The sequence below is a fragment of the Aegilops tauschii genome, chromosome 3 (assembly GCF_002575655.3).
Source record: "Aegilops tauschii subsp. strangulata cultivar AL8/78 chromosome 3, Aet v6.0, whole genome shotgun sequence".
NCBI classification, from domain to species: Eukaryota; Viridiplantae; Streptophyta; class Magnoliopsida; order Poales; family Poaceae; genus Aegilops; species Aegilops tauschii.
Window position 1 is genome coordinate 627,515,897 of NC_053037.3, and position 12,395 is coordinate 627,528,291.

Here is a 12,395-nt window from a genome sequence, read left to right on the forward strand (position 1 = left end):
AGATAGGTCATCAATTAGTTTTTCCTTATGTTCAACTGGGACATCTCTCCATCTTAGTAGTTTTGAAGTATCTTTATGTTTTCTTTCATGTTCTTGGTAGTTGTACTTCATAAAATTTGGTCTATTAGATTTGTATTTGTGTCTTCAATTTTTTTAGACGACGTTAGATTAATCATGCCATGCAAGATCACAGACAGCACAATATATGCTAATGAGGTCCATCCCTGGGGCAATGATTATGGACTCTCCTTCCTGAGATATTGCTTGTTGGTTTCAAGTCGTCATGGATTACAACATGTGGTGCCCCTCTTGATATATAGGAGGCCTAAGGTACAAGTGTGTGACTCTAGTACGACTCATACCCTTACCACTATCAATTACACCTGAAGTCAAATGTAACCCCGTTGTATATATATTCGAGACAAACTGAACAGAGGTAAATGTTCTCCCAGACAAACTCTAATTCTTTGGTCTGCTATTTTTCATTTTTTTTAATATATGATATGCACATTCGTGCATATTTGAGAAAGGGAATAGAAAATAGTACACTGCGAGCTTGTAACAAATTGGACAGATTTACTTGGGAAGGGCTTGGCCGGGTGGATCAGTATGAGTCCAAACTGCAGCCAGTCAGGCCATGGCAAATTCTATAATAGTAAGTCATAATCTCTTCCTAATAATAATAAAGTACGGCTGTAGGGTTCACCGTCTCATCTTTTTTACACAAAGGCCCTGTGATTTTTAGAATTTAAAGCCGCCGTCCCTGCTTTAGTTAGTCCGAAAAAATGTTCCGTCTTTTTTATTTTTATTACAGCAGAAGAGGACGAGCGGGAGGCGGCGCTCAATGGCTGAGGATCAGTAGCAGAGAAGCGGCAACGGCGCCACGACGCGCCGCAAAGAGGAGGATCTAAGGCACGGCCATGGCGGCATGTGCAGCTAGAAAGAGAGAGAGATGCGTGGGAGCTCGAGGCGACCGAAAGGAGCGAACAGAATGAAAGGGCCCAAGCAAGGCAAGCCCGGGGCGGGCGCCAGAGCAGAGGAAGAAAGGGGCACCGGCCGGCAGCACGTCGTGCACGACGGACACCGCTGCCACCGGCGCTTCGCTCGACGGACCCAAGCAAGGCAAGTCTGGGCGTCAGAGCAGAGGAAGAAAGGGGACGGACAGCACTGCCACCGGCGGTTCGCTCGACGGACCCGCGATTTGCCCAAGAGCGGGAGAGAGGAGCGGGGGAGCCACGAGGCTGGATCTCAGCGTGACCCAGTCCTACTTTGCCTCCTAGCTACTGTGCACACCGGCCCGACCCCGTCCCTCGCCGACCCTGACCTCCTCTCCTGGCCCAGGCCGGAGACCCCCGCGGCCGCACATCCGGGAGTGGAGCGTCGGCGCGGAGAGGTATGTGGTCGCCAAGGTTCAGAGGCGCGCACGCTCGATCCGTGCTTGGTTGGTTGTGGAGGGGGGAGAAAAGAGGAGCACACGGCGGTTGGGGTGGCTGTCTTTGGTTCGAGCATGGACGCGTAGGCGTAGGAGGGAACTGGGGGCGGGGCGGAGAAGATGAGAGAGCAGCGCTGCTGGGTGCTGGGTGACGATGGATGAGGAGCAGCGTTGTGGATAAGGGCCATGAAGGAAGGACCTCTCGGTGCTTTTTTGGATGTGAGAAAGATGGAGCGAGAGAAGGGAGATGGATGCAGATGCATCTCGGTGGAGATGAATGGATAAGCATAAGCTAACGGTGGAGGTACAGGTGATGGTTTGATGGGCGCTAGGCCCCAATATTGTTTTTGTCCGCCATTAATATTTCTTGCGTTCGGGTCAACACTTAATAGTGTAAAAAAATATTATGAATGAAATATAATCTTTCAAATCAAACAAACCTTCCATTAAAAAAAACTACACTCCGAAAATCACTAGAATTCATTTTGTTAAAAAATAATAATTCGAATTCAAATCATTTGATAAAATACTTTAAATGAATTATTAAACTCTCGAAGAGTATGTAAGGGCATCTTCAACGCCGACCGCCAAAAAGCCGGCAAACCATCCAGACCTCATGGTCCGGACGTGTTTTGCCGGTCTTTGCGGGCGTCCGGACATTTACCACCCACGATTCTACCTGCCATGGCTCACCCAAACCCTCCTCTTTGCCACGTCCCTCCCGCCCGAAGTGGTCAGCGCTGCTCCAGAGCACAGATGCTGCATTTATGCCGGCTCAGAGCGACGCGACCTCTCACTGGAACTCTCGCATTGAAGTGGCGCTGGCCAAGAGCGCTGCCCGCGTTGTTTCCCGGTGCACGCGAAAACCCCATGTTCAAATGACATGTCATTATTCCGCCTTCCTACGTTAGCGGTTGCCCAAGAACCTACTCCGACGCCACACGCCCATTTGTCTACTACCCGCCATTAACCACCTCGTCGCTTGCCCTGCCATCCGCCGACTATTTAAACTCCAATCCCAGCCATAGCCGCATCCATCCTCCTCCTTGCTGCACCACGACCGTCATGGCCGCTTGAGCTCCAAAAGCATTTGGGACAGCCTCTCGTCCGACCAGAAGACGGAGATGCCGCCATTGCTGTCGGCTGGCAGGCCGGCAGGCAGATGGAGGCATGCGTTGCGGACATCCCAATGGAAGATGTTCGGAAAATTTAAAAATGTTCATGATTTTATCAATAGTTCGTGTATTAAAAAATTAATGAAATTGACCAAATTTTGCGAATTCAAAATCATGAATGGAAAATAGCCTAAAAATTCAAAAAATGTTTATTCATTCATAAAATATCCGCTGATTCAAAAAATGATCATGCATTATAAAAAATGTTTGTTAATTCGAAAAAATGTTCGTGAACTTCAAAAGAAATTCCCTAATTTCCAAACATGTTTGTCCATTCTAGAAATGTTCTTCGATTCAAGAAATTTGTTAAAAAAATGTTCACAATTTTTAAATAAGTTTGCAAATAGTATAAAATGTTCATGAATTCAAAAAAAGTTCTTGATTTTAGAAAATGTACAAAAATTTGTATAAGTGTTCATGAATTTGAAAAATGTTCATGATTTCAAATATGTTCACGAGTTTAAAAAAATGTTCATGATTTCACGAAATTGAGAGTGATAATGAATCTCGGTGATACATCAATATGTGATCATGGCCATTGGAGATAATATTTTTGTCTCCTGTTGCAACGCACGGGCCCTTTTGCTAGTGTTATATCAAGAGGATTATCGCGTCGAATAATGGACTAGCAACAGTTGAGAACAATGGTAAAAACACACACTAGGATCTGGCGACAAAATCCAAGCTTCTTGTAAAGGTCGACACTTGGAGAGATCAGCGATGTAATCACAGCTGCTAGCTAGCTGTATCTATAATGGTAGAATTTTTTAAAATGCTATACAACTGTCCTATGCCTATTCTGCCGTAAGGAAATCCGCCCAATCCCATTCATGGTTCAGGCCGGCACCCAAGAGTTGATTATACTAGCTAGTGTAATAAATTATGGATGTATCATCCTATCCTCCGTCAGTTGGTTTGTTTCCACATGTTATCTAGATGCATATATATGGAGGCCACAAGTTACAAATTAAGCTATAACATCGTGAGGAGCTATAGCACCAAACCAACAAGGGAAACAACAATGGAAATAAGCCTGGTGCTGATCGTTCTAGTGTTATGCTCCAGTGCTGCTACCCTAGTTACTTGTAGTAGCGCAGGGTTCCACATGGAGCTCACCCATGTTGATAGCAAGGGCGGCTACACCGCGGCGGAGCGCGTGCAGCGCGCCATGGCTAGCAGCCGGCAGCGCCTGGCGTCCTTTGTGGACGTGACCGTGCCGGTCCACTGGAACACCAGCCAGTACATCGCTGAGTACCTGATCGGCACCCCACCGCAGCGTGCGGAGGCACTCATCGACACCGGCAGCGACCTCATCTGGACGCAGTGCTCCACCTGCAAACAATGCGTCAAGCAGGGCCTGCCCCTCTATAACGCGTCCAAGTCGGACACCTTCCATGCCGTGTCATGCAACGACACCTTGTGCCTGGCCAACCAGGAGCACTCGTGCCGCCGGGACGGCAGCTGCCATTTCGGGGCCTTCTACGGTGCCGGCGACGCCAGTGGGACCATCGACACCGAGGTCTTCGCCTTTCAAAATGGCTCGGCGAGGCTCACGTTCGGCTGCGTCGAGTCGCTGATGATCTCTCCGGGGTCCCTCGATGAGGCGTCCGGACTCATAGGGCTTGGCCGCGGCCCCCTGTCGCTCGTCTCTCAAGCGGGCGCCAGCAAGTTCTCTTACTGCCACACCCCGTACCTCCGCAGCAACGCCACTGCCGGCGCCAGCAGCCACCTTTTCGTCGGCGCCTCGGCGAGCCTTAGCGGTGACAGCCCTGTGATGTCCATGTCTTTCGTGCAAGGCCCCAAAGAGTACCCATTCTACTACGTCCCACTCATCGGGATAAGTGTGGGACAAACAAGGTTGTCGATCCCACCGACTGTGTTCGCTCTGAAAGAGAACGGCACCAGCGGCGGTGTCATCATCGACTCCGGCAGCCCCACTACGGCTCTGGCCGAGAAGGCATACGGCCCCCTCCGCGAGGAGCTCCGGAGGCAGCTGAACGGGAGCCTCGTGCCGCCGCCTGCTGACAGCGAGATGGACCTGTGTGTGGCGGTGGCACAGGAAAAGAAAGTACCGTCCATGGTGCTCCACTTTAGTGGCGGAGCGGACATGGTGCTGCCCCCGGAGAACTACTGGGTGCCGCTGGACAGTTCCACGTCATGCATGGTCATGGAGACATCCAACGACATGAGCATCATCGGCAACTTCCAGTTGCAGAACATCCACCTGCTCTACGACCTTGCCAAGGATGAGCTATCTTTCCAAACAGCGGACTGCAGCAAACTCTGATCACCCACGTTTAGTGTCACTGCGATAAATTTATTTCAACTCATGCATATGTGGAACTTCCATTGATATTGATGCTTCGAAGTTCGAATGAGTGTGATTTAGCTTTTAGAAGTCAATCGATTTATATTTGTGGGAGTGTTTGGCACTCCAAACCCACCTCAAATGTGTGGGTGGGCGGCCCGGTTAGTGTCCGGTCAAAAACATCCGACCAGACGGGTGCCTCAAACCGGCTTCAAACGCCCGAGTCGACTGGCACCCGCATATCCAGCCCAAATACGGGGCGGATATGGGGAGGCCCGGGCGTGCCCGGCTTCGTCCGTCATGTTGGTTCCGGCCCGTGCTGGCCCACCCGACTCCACATATATTCATCCCCATCCGCTCCTCGTGCCAAACTCTAGCCACTTCACTTCACTCCACTCCACCACCCAAACTCCCGTCCCGTGATCTCCGACCTTCTCTAGCATGGCGGGCAGTGGATCTAACTCCAACCAACACAGATTCGTTGGCTGGGGTGTCGTCCCATGCGGGTCGGAGGAGGCAATGCCCAACCGACGGTAGGATCTATCCGACGTAGCCCATTGCGTCGACGCATCGGATTCTCTAGGGCTAGATCATCGTGGCCCTCTAGGGAGCCTTCCAATCTATCTTTTCCCATTACCGTTCCGCCGGAGTATGAATCCTACCGGGACTGGTGTGCCCACCATGGGAAGGAGAAGATCGGGGTCGCTGAGGCCCGACTCGCTGCCGACATGGCAGCGGCGGAGGCAAATGATGCGGTGACGCACACTGCCGCAGAGGAAGAAGTCATCCGCCCGCATTGTAAGAAGTTGCAGTGGAGGAACAAGCGCTCCCTCGCCCGAGAGTAGAGTCTGCGGTCCGTGGCATGGCCGGAATGCCCCCCAAGGAGGAGAAGGAGGGCTATGACAGGACGGACAGCTCTGGCGATTAGCAGATCCGGCTTAATCCGCACTATGTTTTCAACCGCTACTTTGGCAAGAAGGACGTCAAGGGTGCCGGGAAGGGCAAGGGCAGTCATGGATGTTCTTCTAAATAGGTAGCATGTAGGTAAAACATACCAAATTTTGGTAGTCCGATGGCATGTCGTGACGTAGTAGCTAGACGATGTGTGTAATGCATTGTTTAAGTAGTTGCATGACTTTGTATGAATTTGAGGTATGCTATAATTGAGGTGTCTGATTATGAGAAGGGAACGACTATGCTAGTAATACTACTACTCTTTTTGGGAATGGAAAATTGTTTCGTGGAAATCAAGTCACAATGAGAACTCCGTGGAAACCATGTTTGATACTTTCAGAAAAACTCTGAAAACCGTGGTATGTTAGAATGGTCTTGTACTATGAAGTATAAACATGTTCAGTTCAAAGTATGAATCCATGTTCATTGGGGAGGTAGAAAGGGAAGAAAATATGCATAAACAGTGATGTCGTACAATTGGTCACTATTCATTGGTGACTTTGATCCTACCTCCTACAGTTGATTAAGACTCAAACTTCAAATTTTAAACCCTCGAACAACCTCACCTTCCGCACATATTGTATTTTTCAAACAATTTTAAACTTCCAGAAATACATTTTATTTGGTTTTCAACTTTATTTGGATTTAATTTGAGCTCGTATTTCCCTAAGTCAACTATTAACTCCAAGGTACTTACTAGGTCTAATTTAATTAATTAAACCATCTTGCATTAGTTTTATTTAAATTAGACCTAGGGTTTCAAACTTATGTTCAAACTGTGTTTGAATTAAATTCAAATATCATTTGGATTTCTTAAAGTCAACTAATAATAAAGTCCATATTATAGTTTCTGAACTCATTTGTATCATAATTGTCTTATTAGACAATTTTTATTTCAAAGTATAACCAATGTAGGTTTAATTTCTATTTGAATTTTGGGCTGTTCTGTATCATGTTTAAAATATATTTTTAAATTATTCACATATGAACTAAAGTGTTTTGACATGAAACTATATTTCTCTAGGCTCAATTTGCAAAAAAGAATCAATTTATTTGGATTTTTAATTTGCAAGTTATGCCCTATTTAAATTTGAATTCATTATGTTTGAATTTAAATTTTAGATTATTCAAAAGTGAAATGTTTTTGGACAGGGTGAAATGTAAATTTCATGAGGGTCATTTTGCAAAATGAATCACCGAATTTGGATATTTAGATAATTAATTATGTGTGTTTTAAGTTCAGGCGGTTTTCTGTAAAATTTTGTTTAGGCAATTTGGATATATAATTCCTACACTTATAATTCCCATTTGAATTTGAATTTGGTTTCAAAACTAAATGTGGTTCAAATTCAGTTTAGAAAAATGCCATTGGGTCAAGCTCATTGTTTGGATTTGTTGAACTCATCTTCCTGCCAAAATAATTGCAAAGCCATTTTAAATAATTTCCCTTTGATTTTTGAATTGTTTTCAAAATGAATCCAACTCAAGTCATAGAAAAATTAACTGGCTTGGATATTCTTGGGACTTACTAAGGTTAGCCTTGTGCCCAATAATATTTCAAATGGTTTGGTTTCTACCAAGGCTTGCTAGGGTTTCAACTAGTGATGGTGGGATTTTATCCGTTCTAGGCATCAATCAAGCAAAACAAAGTCGCACACAAGCAATCATAGGCAATCATAGATATTTCCTAGCAAAAATTTTATTCCCTGTGAATTTTTTTAACATACCAGGTTTGGGAATAATCTGGGATTTGACAATAAGGAAGTTCGCCCAATCCCATTCAAGGTTCAGGCCGGCACCCCAGACTTGATTATACTAGCTAGTGCACTAATTTACGAATGTATCATAATCGATCCTCCGTCAGTTGGTTTGTTTCCGCTTATTATTCAGACTAGCTACATACCCATGCGTTGCTACGGGATGGAACAATATTTAAAAAATGGTGTCGTGTGACCGATTGTCCTCGATCGTCACCGTTGTCATCAAAGGCGCAATTGGAGCCCACGATCTTCAGTACTTGGTCGTCCTCTAGTGAGCGACCCTCGATTGTGTGGACGTACTGCTGAGCACGATTGCCATCCATCTGGGTGAACACTTGGTCACCCATATCGCGAGGGCTTGTTGGCCGTTTTTCATGGTGGCAAGCATTGCTCGGCCATGCCCTGAGAGCCTGCTGGTACTCGCCAACGTCATCAAAAGTCTGCTGGCCTTCCTCACCCGCGAGCGCTTTTAAACTGATTTCGCGCGAAGAAAATCCCTATCCCTCATCCATATATATAGGGCCTAATATGTTTTTCGAGGTTGGATTTGACCATTGACAAAATTAATAGTATCCTATGAAACTCCTTCCACCTATGAATTTAACGGTGTGCTTGATGTAACTTGCATGCCATATATTATTACTCCAACATGTGGTCTGAATTAGCCTAGAAAAACGCATCAGGCCTTATAGATGGGAGGGAGTACTTCTAGTTGTCTATAGGGCTAATTAATTGTCTGCCTAATTAATAAATTGCATTAACGACTTAGTTTGAAAATTGATTTGATGCAAAAAAGTCTATTTAAATGTACCTAATTAATTGCATTACTCTATTTCTATTTTTTGCATTAATGGTAGTGGGCAAACGACTACGTACATATTCGTCCCTAATAATAGAGATTCGAAGCGAAAGATCTATTTTTAAATGAACCTAATTAATTGTAAATGTAATTAACTGCATGGCTAATTATGATTTTATTTTCAAATGGATTCGGTGCTAGTTTTTCAAATCGTTTTTGCATTAATGGCTATATGATTTATTCGGCGTGATTAATTTTCTACTTAATTCATTAATTGTCTTATTAACTAGAAAATTAGCTACTTCTAATTATTGTAGGCCTAATTAACAGCCTTCATATTAATGAATCAATTTTCAAATTGATTCAGTGCAAAAATATTCCTATTTAACATTATCTAATTAATTGCGCATTTAATTGTCTAATTAATTACATTAATGGCTCTGTTTTTAAATTGATTTGCACTCTGTTTCTATATTTTTGCATTAGTGGTTGTGTGCGAACGACTACAAACAGATTCACCTTTAATACTCCCTACGTTCCTAAATGTAATTCCTTTCAAAGATTGCAATACGGACTATATACGGATGTATATAGACATATTTTAGAGTGTATATTCACTTATTTTGCTTCATATCATATGTAGTCCGCATTCGAATCTCTAAAAGGATTTATATTTAGGAAGGGAGGGAGTAGTAGAGATGCATATATATATGGAGGCCACAGGTTGCAATTAAGCTAGAACATGGTGAGGAGCCAGCACCGAACCAACGAGTGAAACAATGGAAATAAGCCTGGTGCTGATCGTTGTTGTGTTGTGCTCCACTGCTGCTACCCTAGTTACTTGTAGTAGCGCGGGGTTCCACATGGAGCTCACCCATGTTGATGGCAAGGGGAGCTACACCACGGCGGAGCGCGTGCAGCGCGCCATGGCCAGCAGCTGGCAGCGGCTGGTGTCCTTTGCTGACGTGACACTAGTAGAAAAGAGGGCTTTTGTCCCGGTTGGTAAGGGCCTTTAGTCCCGGTTTATATTTTTTTTGAAAAAAAAATTTGCGATTTTTTTAATTTTTTTTTATTTTCAAATTTCTGAATTATTTTAACCTTTAATCTCTAATCACCACCCCTCATCACTACTCAATTTATCCTCTAATCTCTAATCACCCCTCATCATTCCAAATCATCTAACTTCCCGGACGGTCACCCATCCTCTCACTACTCCAACCTGAGCACGCTTAACTTCCGGGTTCTATTCTCCCTCGTTTCCAAGTCTACACTTGTTGTTTTCCTGACAATAGTAAGATGTCAATTCTATTAACCCTCAGGAATTTAGCTTGAGCATGAAGTGACACATTTCACTGTTTGAGTTTGAAACTATTGTTTTAAAAAACAATTATTATTTAGTAACACTAATATTTCTGGAATAATTAGTTTGACCATTGTTTGACCACAGTTTGACCAGATTTGACCAGATTTGACCAAAATTCAAAAAACTGAAATAATTATTTAGTAACACTAATATTCTAGAATAATTAGTTTGGTCATTGTTTGACCACAGTTTGACCACAATTTGAATTTTTTTGAATTTTTTTGCCTCTCCAGATCTTAGAAGCCCCGTATCTTTTTTTCTGTTAGGTTTTTGAGGATTTTGGAAATGTTTAACGGGTTCCCCCAGTTAAAATCGGATGTAACTTTTCGAGTAGATAATTTTTCATATAAAAAACTTTTTCATCCGAGTTCGTATGCAAAAGTTATGCCCATTTTAAGAAATTCCAGAGAGATTTTGCAAATAAAGTCGAAATTCATATTTGTTAATTTTGCCAACAACTAGACCACATATCACATGGGAAACTTATTTTATTTTATTTTTTTGACATTTCCATCATTTTCTTTTGTTTTTTCTAAAACTGAAAAGACGGTCGAGGGGGGAGAGTAGAGTTTGATGGGCCCTTTAGTACCGGTTCGTGCCATGAACCGCTACTAATGCCTCAAAGCCCATTAGTCCTTTAGTCCCGGTTGGTGCCACCAACCGGTACTAATGGGCATCGCACCCTTTAGTCCCGGTTCGTGGCATCAGGACTAAAGGGCCCAGGTGAACCGGGACTAATACCTTAGCTGCACGAACCGGGACCAATGCTCACATTAGTCCCGGTTCGTGACTAAACCGGGACTAATGTGAATATTGCCCTGTGACGAAAGCCCTGTTTTGTACTAGTGTGAGCGTGCCGGTCCACTGGAACACCAGCCAGTACATCGCTGAGTACCTGATCGGCAACCCACCGCAGCGCGCGGAGGCCATCGTCGACACAGGCAGTGACCTCATCTGGACGCAGTGCTCCACCTGCAGCCTCAAAGGATCTTGCGTCAAGCAGGGCCTGCCCTACTATACCGCGTCCAACTCGGACAGCTTCCATCCCGTGGCATGCAACGACAGCTTGTGCTTGGCCAACCTGGAGCACTCCTGCGCCAGGGGCGGCAGCTGTGCTTTCGGGGCCTTCTATGGTGCTGGCATCGCCAGAGGGTCCATTGGCTCTGAGGTCTTCGCCTTCCAAAACGGCACGGCGCGGCTCACGTTCGGCTGCGTCGACTCGCTGATGATCACTCCGGGGTCCCTCCACGGCGGGGCGTCCGGTCTCATCTCTCAGGTGGGCGCCAAAAAGTTCTCATACTGTCACACCCCCTATCTGCGCCGCAACGCCACCGCCGGTGCCAGCAGCCATCTTTTCGTCGGCGCCTCAGCGAGCCTTAGCGGCGGCAGCCCTGTGATGTCCATGTCTTTCGTGCAAGTCCCAAAAAAGTACCCATTCTATTATGTCCCACTCGTCGGGATAAGCGTGGGACACACAAGACTGCCCATCCCACCGATGGTGTTTGCTCTGAAACAAAACGGCAGCGGCGGGGTCACTGTGGTCACACGGTCCGTTCTCCGGGAACTCACGGCTCGCGTGGCTAACAGGGATGGACAAATTTCTTATGACCGCTTGTTTCAAGCTATTACCCTGTCGTTAATAAAAGAGTCAATTACACAGGCGGTATCAGAACTTGGCGCAAACGGTCATTTTGATGCTAAAACTTATAGCATACATTGAACTGGTGCAATAACTTGCTTCGAGCATGCAAATACAGTGCAAATATAGTGAAACATTTTTATACAATACATGTGTGTATATTTAAATGTTTTTAATTACTAATTATCGTCTTTGTGTATACTATTTATATCCCCACAAAAAATTATAATATTTATAACACATGAATATTTTAACATTATTTTTATTACATAGGTTTTAGAAATACCTCAAAAAAACCTAGTGCGTGAAAAATGGGCCACACTATTTGCAACCCATTTAAGCCTCACATGCGTCCGGCATGAAGGCTTGTACCCCTCAAAAAAAAACATGAAGGCTTGTTATCATCTCAAAAACAAAACATAATGGCTTGTTATCTTAAATTTTTTAGAATACTGCGATTGGTGGTGTGGTTAATTCGGCTAGCATTATTGCGTTAGGTCGCGCGTTCAAGTCGTGAGGCATTCTTTTTCCCGTTTAATTTTCCAATACTGATAGCTGGGACCCATGTGTCATAGGGGCGGAAAAAATAAAATGCCTTCTAACGCATACACAGGGCTCTTTTTCATGAGATAAAAGATTTAAGGTTTTTTTTTTGCAAAAAAGCAGACACACGCAGTCCTATCTGCCTTCCAGTTCCTGACAGCAGACCCCTTGCCAGTTGGCGCGCCAAGTTAGCATGGTTTTCGTATCAAACATGGTTTGCACCGTATTTGCACGCCCGACTCAAGTTGTTGCACTAGTTCAATGTATGTCACAAGTTCTAGCACTAAAGTGATCGTTTGCGCCAAGTTCTAACATCACCGGTGTAATTGACTTTTAATAAAAATTGAATCTAGCTCAAGCCTTACGGTTTTTTTTCTAACTCGGTCCTAATCCAACAGGATAACGGAATTCTTTTTTTTTCT

General features: G+C 44.8%; 2 protein-coding genes across 2 annotated transcripts; both read left to right on the forward strand.

Moving 5' to 3' along the window:
* Positions 1-3,628: 3,628 nt before the first annotated feature.
* Positions 3,629-4,894, forward strand: LOC109768834 (aspartic proteinase nepenthesin-1-like). The gene has a single exon (XM_020327561.1). The coding sequence runs from the start codon at positions 3,629-3,631 to the stop codon at positions 4,892-4,894; it is 1,266 nt and encodes a 421-aa protein (XP_020183150.1).
* A 4,313-nt stretch (positions 4,895-9,207) lies between these two features.
* LOC109768832 (aspartic proteinase nepenthesin-1-like) lies at positions 9,208-11,540 on the forward strand. The gene is made up of 2 exons (XM_073496039.1): positions 9,208-9,430; positions 10,622-11,540. Exons 1-2 carry the CDS (start codon positions 9,208-9,210, stop codon positions 11,509-11,511), a joined length of 1,113 nt encoding a protein of 370 aa, XP_073352140.1. The 3' UTR covers positions 11,512-11,540.
* Positions 11,541-12,395: the final 855 nt, after the last annotated feature.